The sequence below is a fragment of the Aquila chrysaetos genome, chromosome 14 (assembly GCF_900496995.4).
Source record: "Aquila chrysaetos chrysaetos chromosome 14, bAquChr1.4, whole genome shotgun sequence".
In the NCBI taxonomy this organism is placed as follows: Eukaryota; Metazoa; Chordata; class Aves; order Accipitriformes; family Accipitridae; genus Aquila; species Aquila chrysaetos.
Genome location: NC_044017.1, coordinates 8804234 through 8825104, shown reverse-complemented (window position 1 = coordinate 8825104; position 20871 = coordinate 8804234). Strand labels below are relative to the sequence as shown.

Below are 20871 nucleotides of genomic sequence, written 5' to 3'. Positions count from 1 at the left end.
AGCGGTTCTGTCTCTAAAGGGATGAAGTCCAGGGATTATGGGGGGAAAAAAAAGAGAAAGGAGAAAGCTCTCACCGGCCCTGGCTCCAGCGCCGCTCCCCTCAGCCCAGGGGTCCCGTCCCGCAGGGCGCGCGCACGCGGGGCTCCAGTTCGCGCCCTTTTATCCTCTCCCGGCCCCTCCTTCGGGCGGGCACTCGAGCTCATTAGGCTCATTAGGAGTCACGGGCGGTTCGTGCTTCCAGAACCTTCGGGAAAGGGGTCGGCGGGCCGTTTGGGGGTGGCGTCCCCTCCCGCGCAGAGCCGAGGGCGGTTCGGTCTCCGGCCGCGGCCGGTGAGCTGCCCCGCTCGGCACGTCCGGACAGCGGGTGCGGAGCGGGAGCTGCGCACCCTCGGGCACCGCGCGGCACGGCCCGGCCTCCCGCCGCGGGCTGCTGAGGGGGCTGAGCCGGGCTGACCGGGCTGGTCGGCCGCTTCTCGCCTGCGGTTCCTTGCCAGGCCGGGTTCGTTGTTATGCAGAGTTCGTTTGTCCTTAGGCAGAACTTGCCCCACCACGATGTGTGAGGCATTTAACTCTTCCGGTCTCCTACATGGGGCACTAGTAAAACAAGCACGCACCCCATGACTTGGTTTCTAAGGCAATTGTGCTAACTCATGGACTCTTTCTTTGCTTTATATAAGTATTGTGATGAGAAACTTGGCTGTTGTTGCCACATAGGCCTGCAGAAGAAACGCGTATATCTTAAACAGGCAGATGGTCTGCTGCACTGTCATCACCAAAGTACTCGTTGTGCCCATAATCGTGCTACGACTCAGTCGCAAGGGGACTAGACTGGCTTGGAAGCGTAAGGCTAGATGGAAATGGAAAGATTGCCTGCTGGATTAATACATAAATTACTACGCTGCAAGAACCGGGTCTTTTGTTCAAGGCTGTCTGCGTGAGACTTTTCTTCCCTCATCATGGATGCCGGGGAGCTGCTCTGCTGCCGTGCCCCAGCCCCCGTGAGCAGCCTGGCTAAGCCCAGCCCTAGGCCCCGTGGCACCCGGCCCGCGGCAGGTCTGCAGCTCTCCCAACGCTCAGAGCCTCGTTACAGGCAGCCGGGAACGCAACACACGTATGAGCTGGGAATTTATCGCTAGCCCAATTAATATTTTAACAGTCTAACAGTCCACATTACCTAATTATTACAGAAAGGCCCATTAATCATCCCCAAAAATCTGTTACAGAGAAAATCCTCCTTACATTCTACCCTCATTTTTTCTCTGGAGCTACACTGCCCCATCCAGCGATTCTCTGGAGCATTTTCTGTTGACCATTTCAGCCTTCCTCAGGAAGGCCGGGGCCTGGGGACTTGGTCTTGTCACCGGTGCCCTGTGGTCGCTGCTGGGATGAGTGGGGCACCCGCAGCTGGTATGGCCCCCTGGACCAGGGCCCTGCTGGGGTCTCTGGGACTACGTTTATTCTCCCTCTCTGCCATTTCTTTCTGGTGGCTGCTTGTGGGAGAGCGGCAAGTGCCCCTCCGCCCCATGACACAAAGGGCTGTTGCTCCACCCTGTTTGTCTGCTAGCAAGAGATAATTAGTCTGTCCTCTGTAAACTACAGACTTTTTTTATGGCTGAGAATGCATATCTTTCTCCATAAGAGTCATGTCTTGCTTGTTTTCATGTAACTTACCTGGATAGGACTGTAATTGCATTCATATATGCATGTCAGTACTGGATCAGGCCAATAACCTGCCTCCAGAAGTGACCCCTCATGGACTCCTACGAAGAGTAACAAGTAGATAAACATGTGATGTGGTTCCCAGTACTCTGCCAGTCTCAGACTGTTTTCAGCTCTCAAACACCATCCATACATTGAGCGTTGTCTGAGGCCTGTTAAAGCTTCTTCACAGTAACCCACATTTGATCAGTCCTTGAATACTTGTCCAGGCTTCTTGAATCTTGCAAACTTGAATCTGCAATACCCCTTGGCAGAATTCCACAGGTTACGGGCAGGCGCTATCCTTCAATACTTCTCTAGTTCTTGTTCTGGAAAAGACAAATTATCTTTTATCTACCCTCTTCATGCTACTCATTTCATAGTCCTTTGCCACATGCTTCCAAAACTGGGCCAGATTTTAAAATATTTAAGTAGATGGAAACTTTCTGGTTATTTAGAAACTGTTGTGCATGTAAGTCATGCCACAGACATGCCACTAGATGACTTGCTGTATCTTGATATGTCTAAACACTTATAAAAATCTGCTCAAAAGGTGTAGAATGATGAAAAGCAAAAATGTATCTTAGTACTATTAGCAGTTCAGATTACTTTAAGCTATTATATAGAAAAAGGGTTTACATCAGCCTGGCTGAATTTACAAAGTGGCCAAATGGTTGCTAGAATCAGAAAGAATTCTTCTCAGGAGAATGCTGATAGATACTATTTCCAAGCTTCATTTCACTGTGGAAGCGTGTTGGCTCCATATATCATTTATAAATTACATTGATTTGAAAATGAAACAGAATTGTGACCACTAGGTTCTGCCATGTCTTGGTTCTCATTGTCCCCTGCCCTTCCAATTTACCATGTTGTCTTTCAGACTTTATAAAGTGGACAAAAAGCACTAATGATATGAGCATAAATAAACATATGGGACAGAACTAATGCAAGCCACTCCTGAGACACAGACATGTCCAAGTATATGTATAATCTAAAGTTTTGCAAGCAAAATAAAAAATGTATATGTGTTCCTGTATTTTCTAGTCAATATTTCTTCATCCTATTTATGCTTTTCTTCAATATGGGATCAACTCAAATGTTATGGAAAAACAACTTTTTACTTTCTGCATTTTCAGATCATCTGTGAAAAGGAGGTACCACCTTGAAATTTTAAGAAATTGCAAGGCGGAAACTCTGTTTGTGCACAAAACATAATTCCAAAAGGAGCAAGACACAATTTTATTTCATAATGTAGCATACTGAGAAAGCTGAAAAATTGTTCTGTAGGAGAACAATGTTACAGACCAACAAAACTAGTTATTGTAAGCTGCCTAGGAATTCTGATGACTGTGTTGCCATTGTAAAATATAACTGATAGTATTGTTTTGGAGAGTAAGTGTTGTTTTCTTTTTTTAATTTAGTCTGGACAGATATTTAGATCTACACATTGCCAATGCTGAGCCAAGGCACTGAATTTAATATACCTTTCTTTTCAAGAGTTTTAATGGCTCTGTAGCCAGCATGTAACTCTCCCTGGGACATCACATCTCTAGAATCTGTCTTTTGTGCTTGTATGGCCCTTCGTATGGCCTTTTTTATGGCCCTAAATTAAGAATGATCTCATATGACCATTCTTTGTTTTCTTGAGAGAAAAAAGGTAGTCCCAGGTACTACATTTTAAAGCTCCATGCACATTACCTCTGTAAGTCTCATTAACCTTTTTTCCCAGGAAGTTTTTTTTTTTTTTGTTCACTGCTGTTAAGCCTTTAATACCATGCCAATATACTAACATCGTTTGCAGTAACAGACTTTAGTAATTGCCACAAAATTCCACATTACTTAGCTAATTACACACTACGGTAGCCCATCCAGAAAACATTATTTTCTGAATGATATATGTAGATAAAACGATTTTTAAAAATCTCTTTCAAGGAAACAATATGTAGAGAATGCCACTGTTTCTTATCCTTAATTCATTTTATAATCTTAATTGCACTATGGTTTGAAAAAAATATACATACAAACTGTTAACACGTGAGTCACTTAGAGTGTTTATAACAAAGTATATAGAACAGCTCCAGTGATATTTTCTTTTATCAGAAAGTACATAGACTTTTTTTTAAAAAAGAAGTCACTAATTAAGCATTGATAATGTTTCACTTCCCTCTTTTTTGTTATCCTTATAAGGAAAGCAGCGTTTACTGCCCAAGGCATTTGATCTTCATTTACTATGTCCTGTCCTATATATACAAAGCAACAGAAAATAAAACAGAAGCTGAGGAAATCTGCAATGGCTGAATGAATTGATGGATGGTTAGCTATGCAGAAAACCTGTTGGACCCCCATGTGCAAAGAATGTGATGAATAGCGTAATGACCAGATGACAGCCAGTGACAAGCAGAGTATCCAGGGGTCAATACTGGGGTCTGGTTTTTTCAACATCTTTATCAGTGGACTGGACAATGATATGGAGTGCAATATCAGGAAAGCTTTTAATGGCACTAAACTTGGTGGTCTGGCTGACACAACAAGTGGCAAAGTGTCACTTCAGAGGGACCTCAGAAAGTAGAGGACTGGGCCAACAGAAACCTCATGAGGTTCAAGAATCACAGAATCATTTAAGTTGGAAGGGACCTCCTGAAATTATCTAGTCCAACTCCCCCATTCGGGCAGAGTCAGCTAGAGTACATCCTCTGCTGAGAAGAGTCTGGCTCCCTCATCTTCATTCCCTTCTGTCAGGTATTTATACTCATTTATAAGATCTCCCCCTGAGCCTTCCCTTCTCCAGGCTGAACAGTCCCAGCTTTCAGGCTCTCCTCATATGAAAGATGTTCTAGTCCCTTACCCATCTTTGTGACTTTGTGCTGGACTTGCTTCAGTAAGTCTGTATCTTTCTCCTACTAAGGAGTCCAGAACTGGACACAGTACTCCAGATGCAGTCTCACCAGTGCTGAGTAGAAAAGAAGGATTGCCTCCCCTGAACTGGTGGTAACACTCTTAATGCAGTCCAGGACACTTCTGGCCTTCTTTGCTGTGAGAAAGGATTGCTGGCTCGTGTTCAGCTGCTGTCCACCAGAACCCCAAAGTTCTCTGCAGAGCTGCTTTCCAGACACTTGGCACTCAGTGGGTCCTGGTGCCTGGGGTTATTCACACCAGGTACAGAACTTTGCACTTCCCTTTGTTGAACTTCTTGAGATTCCTCCCATCCCATTTCTCCAGGCTGTCTAAGTCCCTCTGAATGGCAGCACAACCATCTATCAGCGACTCCTCCCAGTTTTGTATCATCTGTGAGAACTTGCTGAGGGTGCACTCTGTCCCAGCATCCTGGTTGGTAATGAAGCTGTTAAACAGTATTGGCCCCAGTATCAGCCCCTGGGTTATACACCACTAGTGACTTGCCTCCAGCTGGACTGTACACTGCCGATCAAAATCAAGTCGCTCTGGTCATTCAGCCAGTTTTCAATCCACCTCACTGTGTACTTATGTAACACAGTTTTTCAGCTTGTATTTGAGGATGTTGTGGCAGACAGTGCCACGTGCTTTACCAAAGTCGAGGTAAACATCATCCGCTGCTGAATTTGATCCATATTCAAGAGGCATTTGAGAAACCTTTGAACAAAGCATTCTTTCATCAGTAAAAGTCTATCACAATTTGAATCTTAATATTATAATAACAGAAAAGTATAAGCAGCACATTTTAAGAGAAAAAAAATAGACCATTGCTGTATATATGTGAATTTATCATCAATTCAGGGTGTTTACAATGCCACCTATATTCAGAAACAGAACAAGTATATTTCTTTCTCTTCTTGTACATTGTTTGTCCAGGTGTAGGTAACTTGTCAAAGGTCCAGCTCACTAAATTTCAGCAAAGACCACCAAAGTCTGTCCCCAATTCAGTAACATACATGGGATGAGATTTCTGTGCAGACAGAAGCAGCTAAACACTGATTCCCACTGAAGCTGCAAACAGTGTGTAATTCATATAAAATTCACAGTTGCAGGAGGTTGTGAACTCTAAAAGCATATATGAATTCAAGTAAGGAATAAGTAGAAAAATTCATGAAAGAAAAATGCAAGTGGCTATTAGAAACAGTGGGCAAAATGCAAAATCTTGCTCAGGAAAACAAGAAACCTCTGACTTCCACAAGCTGGAAAGATATATGATGTGCAGGGTCAGTCTGTACATCTTCTGTTGGTTACAATATTTTTTTAATCATCTGCTACCATCTCCAGTAACGCCACTAATAGGTTGAATTTTAATCTCACTAGCATTCTGATTTTATGTTCTTATGCTTAATAGAAGAAAAAAAAAGCTTTGAATGATAGGAAAATTAATAGTCCTGCTGAATTCAGTAGGACTACTCAAATATTACAAGTTAAGAATGTGCGTAAATATTGTATTGGGTATGAGCTTTTTCTTGTGTTTGAAGTACAAGTATTTATTTGTTCAAAAGCTAGTATAAGGCAAAATTTTTGTAACATCAAAACTCTGTATCATAGAAAGACAGTGCTTCCTCTTACTTTTTTCCCAGGGAAGTACTTCATTTTACTTTAAATGAATATGGTTGTAACTGCAGCTCAAATCACAAATTGACTATATCGCGTCTCTTGACAGTAAAAGAGTTTTTCAAGGACTGGTACCACAGATGGCTGAACTCTGAGTGGTTTGTGCTGCTGTGTTGTAGGAATTTTGGAAACAGTCATTACTTCCTGTTAACATTCTGTGACAACATTTTAGGCTGCCTTGAAGGTAAAGATTTCAGTTCTCAGGAGGTGATTTGGTTTCATTTACCAATTCATCTCCACATAATATTCCAGTTGAAGAGTCTGTTCTGAAAACAAGTCTCCATTTTATTACTGTAATGTACAAGATTATATGCTAGTTAAGGTCAAATATTCTGTTGTTTAAAGAGCAAATTAAGAACAGTCAATGTCTTCTGTTCTATTAGCCATTAATAGATACCTGAAATCACCATAGAGCTATATGGATTGATAAAAGAAGTGAAATCATTAAGTTGCAAGCAATGCAAGATTGCTTATAATCAGATTGAGAAATCAATGAAAAATAAAACTTTAGTGTGAAAACATAAGGAAAAAAATACTATAATTTCATTATAATTGTTCATTACTAAGGAAAAGAAAAAAGTAATTCTTACACATACTCCAGAAATTCTTAAGCTTTCTAATCCAATATGAGGAACTCCTTATCTAAACTTGCATATTAATGAACAGGACATAAATTAGACTTATCTTGCGTATGAAACATGACTGGTCTGAGCTAGTGTCTGGGCCATACTAAGCCATTTTCTTCCTGAATTCAGGTGCAGTTTGGATTTTTTTTTGTGATACATCTGAACAGGCTCTAATCTGTCATTTTCTACAGTTCCAGAATAGCTGGAATGGTACCTAAAGAATGGTTTAAGATTTGGCAGAAATAAAATAGTACATAAATCCTAAAAAAATATGTTGTTTTGCAACTGTTTACAGAGTAAGGAACATTCCTCACCCTAGTTACTTTTTGTCCTAATATGGGGAAAAATCAAATTATAGATGAGAAAACCTACCCTTCACAGGTATTGCATATGTATATTTCTTTATTAACTCTTACAAACAGGTTTGTTCTTATTTTTTTCTATCTGCAATGCTCAGATGTATTCCAGCTGTATTGGTTTTCAAAATTATGCTAATATCTTCTAAGCAGTTCTGAATTACAGGAACCTTCTGTAAGATTTGGCATACAGCTTATTAGCCTGTGCAGGACTGAGTGTTGTTTCTCAGTACAACCTCAAAAACAAAATTCTGTTAGAGATATGCAAGAAATATGCAAGTGTTTATTTACATCTTTAAATGGCTTTGCACCTTAATTGCCTTCTGCATACCTGCTTGTGCCTCTAACACATAGCTGTAAATATTTGCCTATTGTTTTTGAACAGGATTAATTATTAACAGAAAATCACATTGCTACTTTGCATTCTTCATGATAGGCACAGCTGGTACACAGTCCTACACTGTTTACAATTCTTCCTCTCTCTAGCCTCTCCAGGTCTAAATTAAGTTTTTGCTTGAAAGGGAATGTATTTGGGCTCCTCTCTCCTAGATTTATTTTTTATTGTATCACCTCAAAAAAAAAAAAAAAAGAAAAAATCCCAAAACAAAGCCTGCCAGAACTTTTAAGTTACTTCTCTAGCCAATAATTATATGCTAGAATGTTGTTTACTGTCATACAATTGTAACTTTTATGGTTTTCCTTGACCTAGTAGGTCCCCTTTGTTTTTCCAGAAGAGTCAAAACATGAGAAAAAAATTTCAAAGGCATTATGAAATGGAGTGTTACATGAGATTTTCATTTTAAGTATTTTTGGTTTGATCTCAATGAGAGACACAAACTGCATTTCTTATTATATAGATACTGAATTAAAAATAAAAAAGAAAACTCATTGGAGCAAATATAAGAACACCTGTTTCTCGGGTGAATTCCTTACCTACTAGGTTATGCACAGGATTTTTCTTGTGTTCTCTCTTCATGGTCCCATCAATTTTGTATGCTCATCTACAAAAGAAGAAGTATAAACAGTCCTCAGTCTATTCTTGATGATCTTCTCAGCCTAAACAAGGAGGCTACAGGCATAACCTTGAATTCTCCTTTTTCCAATACACAGGAGAAAGGAGCATTTTAACCAGACCTTGCACTTCATGCTCATATTGATACTACAGAATGAAAAGAACGGAGGCATGCACTGCCTTTTCTGAAAATGGAGAGAAAACTGTTCCTTTCTCTGCAAGAACAGTTGTTAAGTGTTCATCATCATAAAATGATTCCAGGTAGATTGTCCCAAATAACTTAAATGCCTATACCGCTCAGGAGAGGTAGGATTTCAAACCAACCTGCATGCTTAGCATTTCTTCTTGGCTACCTCTAATCCATCTAATGTCTAGTATGTAATTTGGACAAGTCTGAGACAGAAAATCCTCCTCATGCGCTGAATAAGGCACATAGGCAGCAGCATTTAGATCCTGGATTGTATTTTTGAGGTGTAGAAAGTGAAGCACTGATTCATTGACTTGGTGGCATCAACTTTCTGTTTTGAATGGAACCCATGGTCTGTTATAACTTTTTAGCCAAATTTATTTGAATAAGTTAAAGAAAAGAAAAACTACAATAGCAGTTTGCATTTTGATCAAATCATTGAATGAGATTGGAAAGAAATAAACAAAATGACATTTTAAGTTAATTTTCATGATTTTTCACTTCCAGCTATATAACCATTTAGCGACAGTGCATTATGTAAATAATTTCCTCTGAAACTGAAATGCTGGTTTTCAATTTATATGACATAGAGCAAATCAGGATTAGATTATTCCAAATCCTGCTTTTACTTTTTTCTTATTTATTTGGGTTAAGTCATGTTAGCTAAAAAATTACAGTGGCCTCCATCTCACCATTTTTTATTTTGCTTTTGAGCATTTCTAGTTCCTTGCAGTTAATTAAGCAAAGCCATAATTATTTATGTTTGTGAGTCTCATGCAGTTATTCTATAATACTTAGTAAACTGTTTTACAAATACAGAAATGTCTGCACTGTTAATAGCATGGGTCAGGGAGCAAGTTTGATCACTAGAGCCCTTGTCATGCACATAGCTGTTAGTCCTTGGCTGATTTAGGTCAGCTCTTTTGCCCCCCACGCAATAACTGAACATGCCTTGTGGAACTGTTCACCAAAGGAGCTGCTCCAGACAAGCAAGAGGGGTAAGACTTCACCAGGGCTGCTCCTAAACTGTCCTCTCACACTGACTCAGCAGGCTTTCTGCCCTCAAACACTCTTACATGCTTTTATGTGCCACCCTACCCGCAGGATACATAGCACATATTCTTTGTTTCACGCTGCAGTGAGTTACAGTAAAGTCCTCATATTTTTTTCAGTACTTGTAACTGAAAAAATACTGATAAATAATAATTAGGCCATTGGGGCATTTGGCACCTAGAAAAGACCTAGGGCTAAGCGCTATGAAGTGTGAATGAAACTCATCTGCTGCATAGGGACCTAGAATTCAGTCTGGACCTTTTTGACTTTGAGGTCAGTAATTGATCCCTCTTTTATTTACCAGTGTAGATGTAGCCTTCTGTGTAATATGGTACATTGAGGTTAGAACAAAGTTTTCAAGCTGAATACCAAGCTGTTTTTTGTGCTTGGGAGCAAACTTGAAAAAAACATCTTCCTTACAATTCTGTTGAGTAATTATTTGGTTTACCTGCTCATCATAATCAAACACAGTAGCATAGAAGAATGCTTGATGGAATTGATGGTTACACACGCACAGAAGGAACAGAACATCCAATAGCTCAGGACCAACAGCAAGTAGAGCTTCAAATCTTCTTCTGAATTTGGCATTAGCCACTTGGGAATCAGTAACATTTTCAGTTCAAATGAAACCAACATGATCCAGTGAAATTCAGTATGAAAGCTGAAGCCTAAATCTTACAAGTTATGTAGGCAGTTTCAAACAGATTTTTAAGATGTCCTATTCTACTTCTGGAAGTTTCCCAGTTCTAACCAACTGTGTCTGATTGATTTGTTCTTGTGTTTTCCTTTTCCCTCTTTGACAACTTATGGCAGCCACTAGCCAAGGCACTCTCACCAGGGCCCAGAGATTTTTATTGCTTTTTTTCCCACTGTAACTGTCTAGATAACTTTATTATGATTCCTGAAAAGTACTCATATGTACAAGAGCTCCATCAGTTTTCCAGCATACTGTTAGAGTAGTTGCACAATTCAAATTATATATTTGTATTTCTAAAATAAATAAAAAAATACACATCTTCATTTCAAATTGACCTAGTTCTTGAGGGGAACAAGGTGAGAGAAAGAAAAACCAAAACAAATTAAAACAAACAAACAAAACCTTTCTGCTGAGTTATTTCCATGGAGTAATTCAAAGGGATTTACCTTTTTTTTTAGTTGGTTCTGCATCTCTCCTTTTCAAAAAGAAAATATTTTCTTCCCCATCTTCTTAGTTGAGTGAATTCACTCTGTTGAGTGAATAGCCAAAGTTTTTTTCAAGTTTAACAGTAACTTAGATGGTCTTGGAATAAGGCTTTGATTCTTTGATTCTTTGTCAGTTGTTTTCTGCACTGCTTAATGCTACTAGGAAAAGAGAGGAAACTTTAATCACCAACTGAGATAGGTTTCTATCCAGCTGGATCTCAGATTGACCAGGGACACTGCCTATCAAAGACAAGACACAAAAATTTGTCCTGGAACTGTCAAAAATCTTCACATTTACAATCAGTCCTTGAGGGAGAAACCTTTTTTCTCTTTCTTTTTAAAAAGTTTTCCTCTGGCCTTTCTTGTTAATATGTGTTCTCTGATCATAGCTGACTTTGGAAACTGATTTGTAAAAAAAGGAAAACATTCCTTTTTGAGTAGGCTAGGAACAGTTTGCTGTAACCTAACCCAGTTAACACTTCTACTATTGAAGAAATGACTAAGAGAAAAATGGAAGTTTGTAACCTGGATATTTTGCTCTTATGGTAAGATTATATAGAAAGGAAGTTCATGGGGAGGGGTAATACTAATACCAGCTGATACAGAACAAATAGAAAATTCTTGTTGGGCAGATATTATATGATGTGATGGAGGTAAAACAGACTACAGCACTGTTTTGACTCAGCAGTGGTGAGGCTACACCTGAAGTACTGTGTTCTGTTCTGGGCTCCCCAGTACAAGAGAAGCATGGAGCTCCTGGGCACAGTCCAGTGAAGGGCCACAAAGATGATGAAGGGATTGGAGCATCTCTTCTATGAGGAAAGGCTGAGAGAGCTGGGACTGTTCAGCCTGGAGAAGAGAAGGCTCAGAGAGGATCTTGTCAGTGTATGTAAACACCTGAAGGGAGAGTGCAAAGAGGAGGGAGCCAAGTGTCAGGACAAGAGGTGACGAGCACAAACTGAAACACAGGAGGTTCCCTTTGAACATCGGGAAACACTCTTTTACTGTGAGGGTGATTGAGCACCGGAATAAGTTGCCCAGAGAGGTTGTGGAGCCTCCGTCCTTGGAGATACTCAAAAGCTGTCTAGACATGGTCCTGGGCAACTGGCCCTAGGTGGCCCTGCTTGAGCAGAGGGATTGGACCAGATGACCTCCAGGGGTCCCTTCCAACCTCAACCATTCTATGATTCTGTGATTCTGTTTACCTTTGATTTTTGCTACATTTTTAGCATTTATTTTACCTTTCCAGCAGTTCAGACATATGGACTGAGCTGAAAGGCTCTTTAAACCAGAGCTGACCAACTGTAGTAGTTCAGAGGTTAGATACAGCTGTGGAAGAAAATTTATCTGGCCTCAAGGAATATGTGCTTCTCAGTTAGTAAATGTACTGCACACAATTATAGCTCCCAAAAATGGGAATATAGAATTTCAGTGTATTATTAGCTATACCTTTTATTTCAAATGATTACGCCAAGAGATGCCAAAGAACTTAAAATCTCCAAAGCTAGCAGATATATAAAATAATATATATTTTCATTTACAATAAATTTATATAAAATTATGTGTTTATGATATACTTATAAATTAATTCTGTTATTGAACAGAAGTTGGAACAAGGTGCTGCAGCTGAATATATGTGTGTATATACATACACCAGTTAAGGAATTGGAGATCATTCTCATGAGAGTGTTTAGAAGACAATGAATCAGGCAAGTTTTAAACTTTAAAACAAAACTTTACTAAATTCACTGATTAACAACACACTTCATGCTATTGGTTTGTTCTTACGCATTATTAATCATCATCTCTACATATGCAAAACTGTTAGTCTTTAACAATCCTATCCCAAATTACCTGTGAGTATGCAATACCATGGAGCTGATGTCATATAGTTAGTATTGATGGCTGTGGTCCGTGGTTGGTCTTAGTAGCAGGAGTCAAGGTAATCAGACCCGAGAACTCTTTAGTGAGATAATTTCAAACTGAAACAGGCTTGTCTTTTTTAATTTCCATCTTCCTTGAGTCATGGTTAGTGTTTTACACTTCTCACCCTCGCTCCCTAAAAGGAGCATCTCAACTGCTTGTTGTACTGCTTGTCTTGCTTTCAGTTTTGCTGCTCATCCTTCTTGTGTTTTCAGCACAATGTCCTGAGTATTTACAGTCACCTGTGTTTATGCCATCTTCTGTATTGCAACTTTTGTAACTTGGATATCTCCCACTTACAACTACACACTTCATTGTTTGCCTCTTTTGTGGTCACATTGCTCACATACTTACGTCAAACACCTATGGAATTTGTTTGGGTATGGCAATATAGTGTTACGAAATACGTAGCATTGGTGGCTGCACTATTTTAGTTTGCATGTATTTGTATTCAACACGAGCTAACTTATATACTGATTAATGGATTTGTGATTTATAGTTGTCAGATGTATCTGTTTTGGCTACAAAGGAACTCATTAAAATTGAGACAACTTATCTTCTAGATGAGACAAAACATTAGGTTGGACAGCAAAGCAATTCCTCCTGCCCACTATGTCTTCTCAGGGTGGGTTCTTCTCATCAATACTCTCCTCAGTCCAGCAGTTTTTCATGGTTTCTTTAAGGCTGCCTAAACTCCACATACTCTTTTCCAGGTCACTGGATCTTTTTTTCATTGTTATGTTCAAGACACATTTCTTAGCTCTGGGTTTACTTCCTAATGCAAGCAGGCAAGTGGGCATTTTCAAGAGATGGCTGATTGCTGCTTCTGTTGCAGTCTTCTTCCCTGCTCTCTTATTCATTACCTTTCAGCCTGTCCTGAATCCCTGGAGGTTCCCCAAGCCTAACATACACAATTGCTTTCAGCTGAACCAGAAGGGGGGTCAGTTAGCCAAAAATGGAGTTTCATAATCAAGCCAAGCGAAGTCTGCTCTTCTGTACTTTGCTATCTACCTCCCTTACACTGTCACCAGCACTTACACAGTCATGAAATCCAGGAACTGACCCAGCTGAAACAGAGCCCTCCAAAAAGGAAAAAAAAATTAAAAAGATTTCTTTTCAGCCATATCTGATTTAGGTTTGCAGGCACAGAAACAGTAGTGCCCAAAGAAAGAGATCAGGAGCTAAAGAAGGAGAAGAGGAAAGAACCACTTCTTAGCAACATGGGTGCTAACCAGCCATGAAACAACACAGCTAGTGTTATTGTAGCCACAGTGGGGCAAAACAGGCAGCCCTATTCTCTACCACCCAGTTAGTCCTGTTGTAAGAAAATGTGCTCTACAATGAGCATGTAATAAGCCACGAGCAGAGAATAAACCCATCCATCACCATACGAAAGACAATTTTATTACATTCCCAGACTCAAAAGAACTGTAGAGTTAGGTGTAGAGACATCCCAATACATACAGTCAGCTTCATTTTAGCAAGGTTTATTAGTTCTGCCTCAGGCCCAGATTTGCAGGGCTCAGACAGCTTCTTGCAGAGCAACTCAGCTGTTTCTCCTAAGCTCCACAGAGTCGGAAGTGCTCATTACATGGGACACTGGAAAAATACACAGAGCCAGCTCTTGCCTAGGACTGTGACTGACCTAATAAGCTTGCTCAGAACTTGGTGCTCTGGAGACCGTGGACAAGCACAGCTAACATTGAATCAGAGCTAATAAGCTGTGCAACTTTGAAACTGATGCTGTGTTTGGACCCGTTTCTGCCATTCTCCTTCATGGTATTCATTCTAGGAACACAGTGGAGTCATATCAGTGGCTTTTAGACCTGAGCTATCTCTGGAACTAATAAACTAATAAGGCATAATAAATACGTAATGTGTTGCAGCTCCTTTATTAAACAGGGTAAGCACTCATTCCTGCCATTCCCAAATGCATACACATACAGTCCAAAATGCTACGACCTTGTTTGGTTTGTACTCTTAACTGCTGCTGTGCCCCTCCATCGTACTCAGCAGTGCTTACAGCTGCAATAGCACAGTGCAAGGATACTGGAGACGATTCTTCATTGTAAAGTTTAGGTAAGGGAGGAATTACAGGCTCAGTGTCATGGTATATACAATTTCCAGTAATTACCATTTCTACTGTCTTCCTTTCCCTTTTCCTTACCTACAAGAGAGTGTTTCTTTCCATGTTTCCTCCCACATTACCATTAGGTCTCCCACAGAGGAGGACAGAGAGGCAGATGGATTAACTGTCAAAGGAAGAAACATAAGTTTCAAGAAATGAAAAGGGGGAAAAAATGTAACAAAAGAGGAAGCTGAGCTGCCAGATAATTGTATGCAGAGTGATAAACTCTGAAATTGGTATCTGACACAAGCATGAATATGCTAAAAAGACAGTATTGGATGAAAGTAACAGGGAAGTTAATCCCATATAATACCTAAATTTCAACTAACGCAAAAAGTCCTGATTAAGGTGATAATGCAATTAACAGCTATTATTAATTGCATGGCTTTTTTTTATTTTTGTCTGAATAGAAGTTTTTTAGAAGCTGCACTTACTTGTTGGACATAATCCTCTTTTCTTGGTTCTCAGAGATTTTTTTTTAACTTTGATTTTCCCTAATCTTTCTTATTCCTTTTTAACCATCCTTGTTTTTATTTTAGAAATGCTCGGCTATGGCCTTTTTAACTTTGCCTTTTTTATTTTTTATTCCATGTTTTCCTATACCAATTTCTTTCTTCCCTTCTTTCTCTCCAGTCACGTCTTCAGTTCATCTGTCACATCCCTTGTCCTAGTCTTCCTTCAATCTGTTGCTTAGAACTTCTTTTCCCCTACTCCTTTTTGTACTGAAAAAGGTTTAGGAATTAACTAGAATGCCTGGAGACAAGGGCTTAGCATTACAGGTTAAAGAACAAGGTGTTGAAACTGATACAGATATCTAAAGTTACAGGCAATTTGCCCTAAATTTCCAACCTAAACAATTCTATGATTCTATCACTTCAGGACATGGTTTAGTGGGCATGGTTGACAGTTGGACTCAATGATCTTAAAGGTCTTTCCCAACGTAAAGGATTCTATGATTCTATGATTCTAAAACCAGGAGCCAAAAGTATGATATCTCAGCATTCAGTATGCTATGTGAAAAATCCCACATGTGGATCCTTAGGAACTGAGAGCAGCAACCTCCCTGAATTAGCCAGTAGGGGAGTATAAATGGAAAGAAGTTCTGTGAAAATGGCTGTATCACTGTTGTCTTTGCTGCCACTCCTGAGCCAGAGGAAGATCCAGACTCCTTATAGTATGTAAATATTCTGAGGACGTATCTTCTCTTCTGCACTCATGGTTTGTCACCACAGAAGCCGGCTGACATGCACTTAGCATGTAGCCAGTGTAACTAACCGGTCAAGTAAGTTTCAAGGGTGAAATTCAGAAAGCTGTGACTTAATGTAAACATACATACTCTAAATTAGCTGGAAAGTCTGTGCATAAGAACTAAGGTCGATGGGAGTGAACTTTACATTCAAACATGTCAGTGGCATTGTTTGGGACCTAGCTGCCCTGTCAAAAACCTTCCCACTGCTTTCTATGGGTTTTAAGTCAGGCCTTATAAGAGTCAGTCTACCAAATGTACAGAAAAAGGCTGGAAGGAAAATGTTTATTCTCTATAAACGCAGGTGTAGGAAAAAGAAATCTGGTATTTGAGAGTTCTTTGATCTAGAAGACAAAAGCAGAGCCAAATCCTCTGGCCAGCTGTCACTACTGAACTCGTTTGTCCTTGGCATGAGTAATTTCCATCTTAATCAAACTTTGGAGTTGGTTCCAGCAGCAGGGTGGAAGTTGTTGGCGGGGGATGTGCTCACAGAACCACTTACTGAGAAAGGACATGAAGACTTAATGTAACAGGAAGACTAAGTACGTGACCATGCACTAGATTACACTATGTGAGCTCTGACTTCTGGGGTGGCAGAAAATATCACTGAATGGGAACACACCCGGGTCCAGAACTCAACGGATCCCTGGAGAACCACTAAATGCCAGGAAGATGCTTTTCTTTTGGAAATAACTCATAGATAACATCAAATAATTCCCTACAGTGTTCCCAGTAGGATATACTGTATCCCTTTAGGTTATTGTATACTTCTCATTACAGATATCAAACAAAGAAGCAAGCCTAACTGAAAATTGCTAAATAGAAAATTGTATGCTATTTATAAACACCTGATTATGCTGAGTTTGTTATATAATTTTCCATTTTCAAAGACAGTACAGTAAAACATTTAAGTTTAAGAAGAATCGACATAAAGTTCAGAAAACAAGTATTTCTCATTTAGCATAGTATTAACCATAACAAAAATATGAGGAAGTAGGACTATATAGGTAACAAAAATTATAGTACACAGTCTAGATCACTGAAGCAATCAAAAACAAGCTCAGGGAAAGAAAAAAAAAAGATACCTATAGTAATTAATTTACACTGTTATGGTCAAGTTAGATAAAGATATCAGCCAGGCTAAAACACTGCCAGTGAGACTTACAAGGTGCTTAAGATGATGTAAAATGATGCCAGGGTCAATGGTATCTGGAGAAGATGTTAAATTGAGTAAAATGAGCCATGAAAGGACATTGTTAACAGCCTGAAGATGAAGAACGTTGCAAATGTTTTCAAGGGCAATGTTGGCAGAGCACTCCCATTTTAAATTAGTGCTATTATCAGGAGATAGTAGGTATGGAAGTGAATCCCTAACTGTGTTGTAAAAACTTTTTTTCAGCACCTCTGTAGGAAAATTAATCAGTTCTGCTTAGTGATAAGTCTTGAAAATATTAAATAGATTATAACATGTTTCAAAGGTTAATGTAACTGTAACTATAAATCTACAAGCTATTACCCCCACTAACAGGAAAACAAAAATTAACACATTGCAAAGTAAAGATAAGACATAATAGAGAGCAAATGATAACATCACATAGTAGAAATACAGGACAAATTTTATCCATCCATAAAATGGCTTGAAATAAATATTATAGAGTGCTGTTGCAAGGGAAAAAAAAATAGATTTACATTAGAAATGTAAAAAAATGTCATAGTAAATGAATGTTTTAGCATTGCTAACAGCTTTTTGTGGATGATAAAAAATTTATATGGGATACAATCTATTTCCTAACAGTGATTGAAAACATAAAATCTGGTGTGTACGTTTTAGTTGTCACAGCAACATGAATGATGTTTCCACAAAAGCCACAATAACTACCAATATTCTTGCACAGTACTTTAAAAGAAGATCAAGTAGCTCCATGCTAAGGACATAATCTGAGACATATCTTGATTCAAACGGGTTAAATTCTACCTGTGTTGTCTCTGTGAGTGTTTACAATTAGGAGCTTCCATTGGCTTAGAGCCCTCCCAGTGGAAAGATGAGGAACCAGGGATTTTATCACAATTTAAGCCACTTGAGCGGACTACACAGGGAACACGGTACTTGTACACAATCTAGGCACTTAAGTCAGGTGCTAGCATCTGGTGTCATGAGCCTTATCTCAACTCTTCAGGACAGCATTACAATCTGAAAACATTATTTTTTACAGTGAGAACAATCATTTACTGGAACAACCTCACCAGGGACATGGTAGAGTCCCCATCACTGGACGTTTTCAAGATACATTTGGAGAGGGTGCTAGATAATCTCATCTAGGCTCTCTTTCCCACAAAAGGTTGGACCAGCTAATCTTTTGAGGTCCCTTCCAACCAGGTACTGTATCTGAATTTTTAAAAAAACTTTAATGAAAGGTTGATATCTGGCTATCAGAAATCAGTTCTCCCAGCGTTAATTGATTCAGAAACTAAAACTCACTAGTGATTTTGAAAATCTTACTTCTTATGCTTATTTGGAAAACAACTGAACATAAATGTCTAGAAGAAAAGTCATCCAGAACTTTATCTACACACATAAGTCTGAAAACCTCAGTCTTTTCTTAGTTACATATTTTCACCTAGTGTTTTGAAGAAAATATGGGGTTTGATTGGGTTTTTTTCCTGAAACAAAGCTAATTACAGTTCCTAGAAAGAATTCTTTAATATCAGTGTCATAGTGACCAAATCATAGTCAAAACTCTAGAAAAGTTAGAAAATGTTATATGAGACAATCAATACTAGCAGAGCAAAAGTTAGTATTTTAAGCATTCATAAACAGTAATCTGAAAAGAATATTAAATATAGCGTATTGTGGGTTGACCTTGTCTGGCTGCCAGATCCCCACCCAGCTGCTCTCTCACTCTCCCTCCTCAACATGACAGGGAGAAAATAAGATGGAAATCTTGAGCATCGAGATTAAGACAGGGGGATCACTTACCTATTACTGTCATGGGCAAAACAGGGCAAAAATAGTTTAATTTATTGCTAATTAAAATAGATTTGGATCATGAGAAACAAAGACAAATTAAAACATCACCTTCCCCCCATCCACCCCCTTCTTCCCAGGCTCAACTTCACTCTTTCATTCCTGACTGCTCTACCTCCTCCCCACAAACGGCGCAGGGGGTTGGGGAACGAGGGAGTTATGGTCAGTTCATAACAGTTTTTCTCTACCCTTCCTTCCCCCTCATGCTTTTCCCCTGCTCCAGCTTGGGCTCTCCACAGGCCACAGTTCCTTCAGGGTATGTCCGCCTGCTCCAGCCCGGGGTCCTTCACAGGCTGCGGTGTGAACATCTGCTCCGCTGTGTTCCTGCAGAGGCATACCTCCTCCACGGGACTCTCGCCACAGGCGACAGCGAAATAGCTGCTTCTCCATGGTCTTCTCCACCGGCTGCAGGGGAATCTCTGCTCGGGCACCTGCAGCACCTCCTCTCCCTCCTTCTTCTCCGACCTGGGTGTTCGCGGGGCTGTTTCACATTTTTTTCCTCAACCCTCACAGCCTGCACAGAATTTTGCCCTTTGTTAAGTGCATTTTCCCAGAGATGCCACCGTCCTGGCTGATGGGCTCAGCTGTGCCCCTCAGTGGGTCTGTTTTGGAGCTGGCTGGAGCTGTCTGTCCCCGGTACAGGGCAGCTGCTGGCTTCTTCTCACAGCGGCCACCCCTGCAGCCCCCTGTGACCAGCCCCTTGGCACCTTCACCCAGTACTAGTGTCCAAACGGAACTGAGTATACCATGCGTTGCTGCCTTTTTTGTGTGGTACATTTGCATATGGGTATGGATACGATCATAGTATTTGTATTCTTTCTTTATATTCTTATTTCACACCCATATGCAACCATTGAGTCTTTTTTTTATAGTCCACTTATTGGGTATAAAGATCCCATGCACGTAAGCCCAAAGCAAGAAATGTTGACATTCGGATGTAAAATCTTCTCTTTATGACTGTGTTAACCGATATGAGGGGAAGACCCTGAGGAAGTGATGACCTTCAGTTCCTGCTCCTGCAGTCTCTACAGACAATGGGAATAAAAACAGTAATCTCGGAAATTTTGTGTAAATAATTATTTACCATAATAATATATTTACATTATACACTTCCACACATAAGTGCTTTATATAACTCATACCCTGAGACACGATAAATCTGCTTTTACCAGATAAACATCAGCAGTGTTGGCTTTTCTTAATGATGACTGGGTTTACGGGACATATATACTTTGTTTAGACAGAAACAGCATTTAATATAGCTATCTATCACTGAATTCTCAGTCTTGCAAACTTTTATTCAGGTACCTAATTTTACTAGTGAAAAGAATGTTGTTAGGTAATAAAGGTAAGTGCGCATTAAAGTGGCTGCAAGACCAGGCCTGCCATGCAGATTTTAACTTACAGTAGGTAGAAGTAAATACAGAATACATGTGGTAAGTTTCTGGACTTTCTCGGAATCCATAATGTTTTACTTATGCTAGCTACAATAACAAGGAACTGTGAGATTAGAATGAGTGTTATGTTTCATCTCCACTGGCATTGTCCTTTGTGAGAAAACTTAAGAGTGTTTTTGGTGAGTGAAGATTTAGTAATAATCATTTTATAATTTTGTTATCTCTGACTCTTTAATGTCGGAATCAATTTACCATTTGTCATGCTTTTTCTTCTGTCTTAATACACTACATCTCAGCGAATATCCTCAGTTCCTTGTAGCAAGCCAACAGAACAAGAAAAACATCAAATACAGGCCTTATAATAGAAATGCTGACAAACCATTAAATACAGCAATGCTGTTGGGCATCTCTCTTTTTCTTTTAGAGTTTCTCAGTAATAACTTGTCCTGTGCCAAACAGTATTACAATA

At 39.6% G+C, this 20871-nt stretch overlaps 1 protein-coding gene across 1 annotated transcript in view; it reads right to left on the bottom strand.

Annotated features, from left to right (window-relative positions):
- Positions 1-218: 218 nt before the first annotated feature.
- LOC115350796 (kinetoplast-associated protein 1-like) overlaps positions 219-20871 on the bottom strand; it is a 66048-nt gene continuing 45395 nt past the window's right edge. Inside the window, exon 2 of the mRNA XM_030036733.1 lies at positions 219-594. Coding sequence (XP_029892593.1) covers positions 219-594 — 376 coding nt within the window. The remainder of the gene's footprint in view (positions 595-20871) is intronic.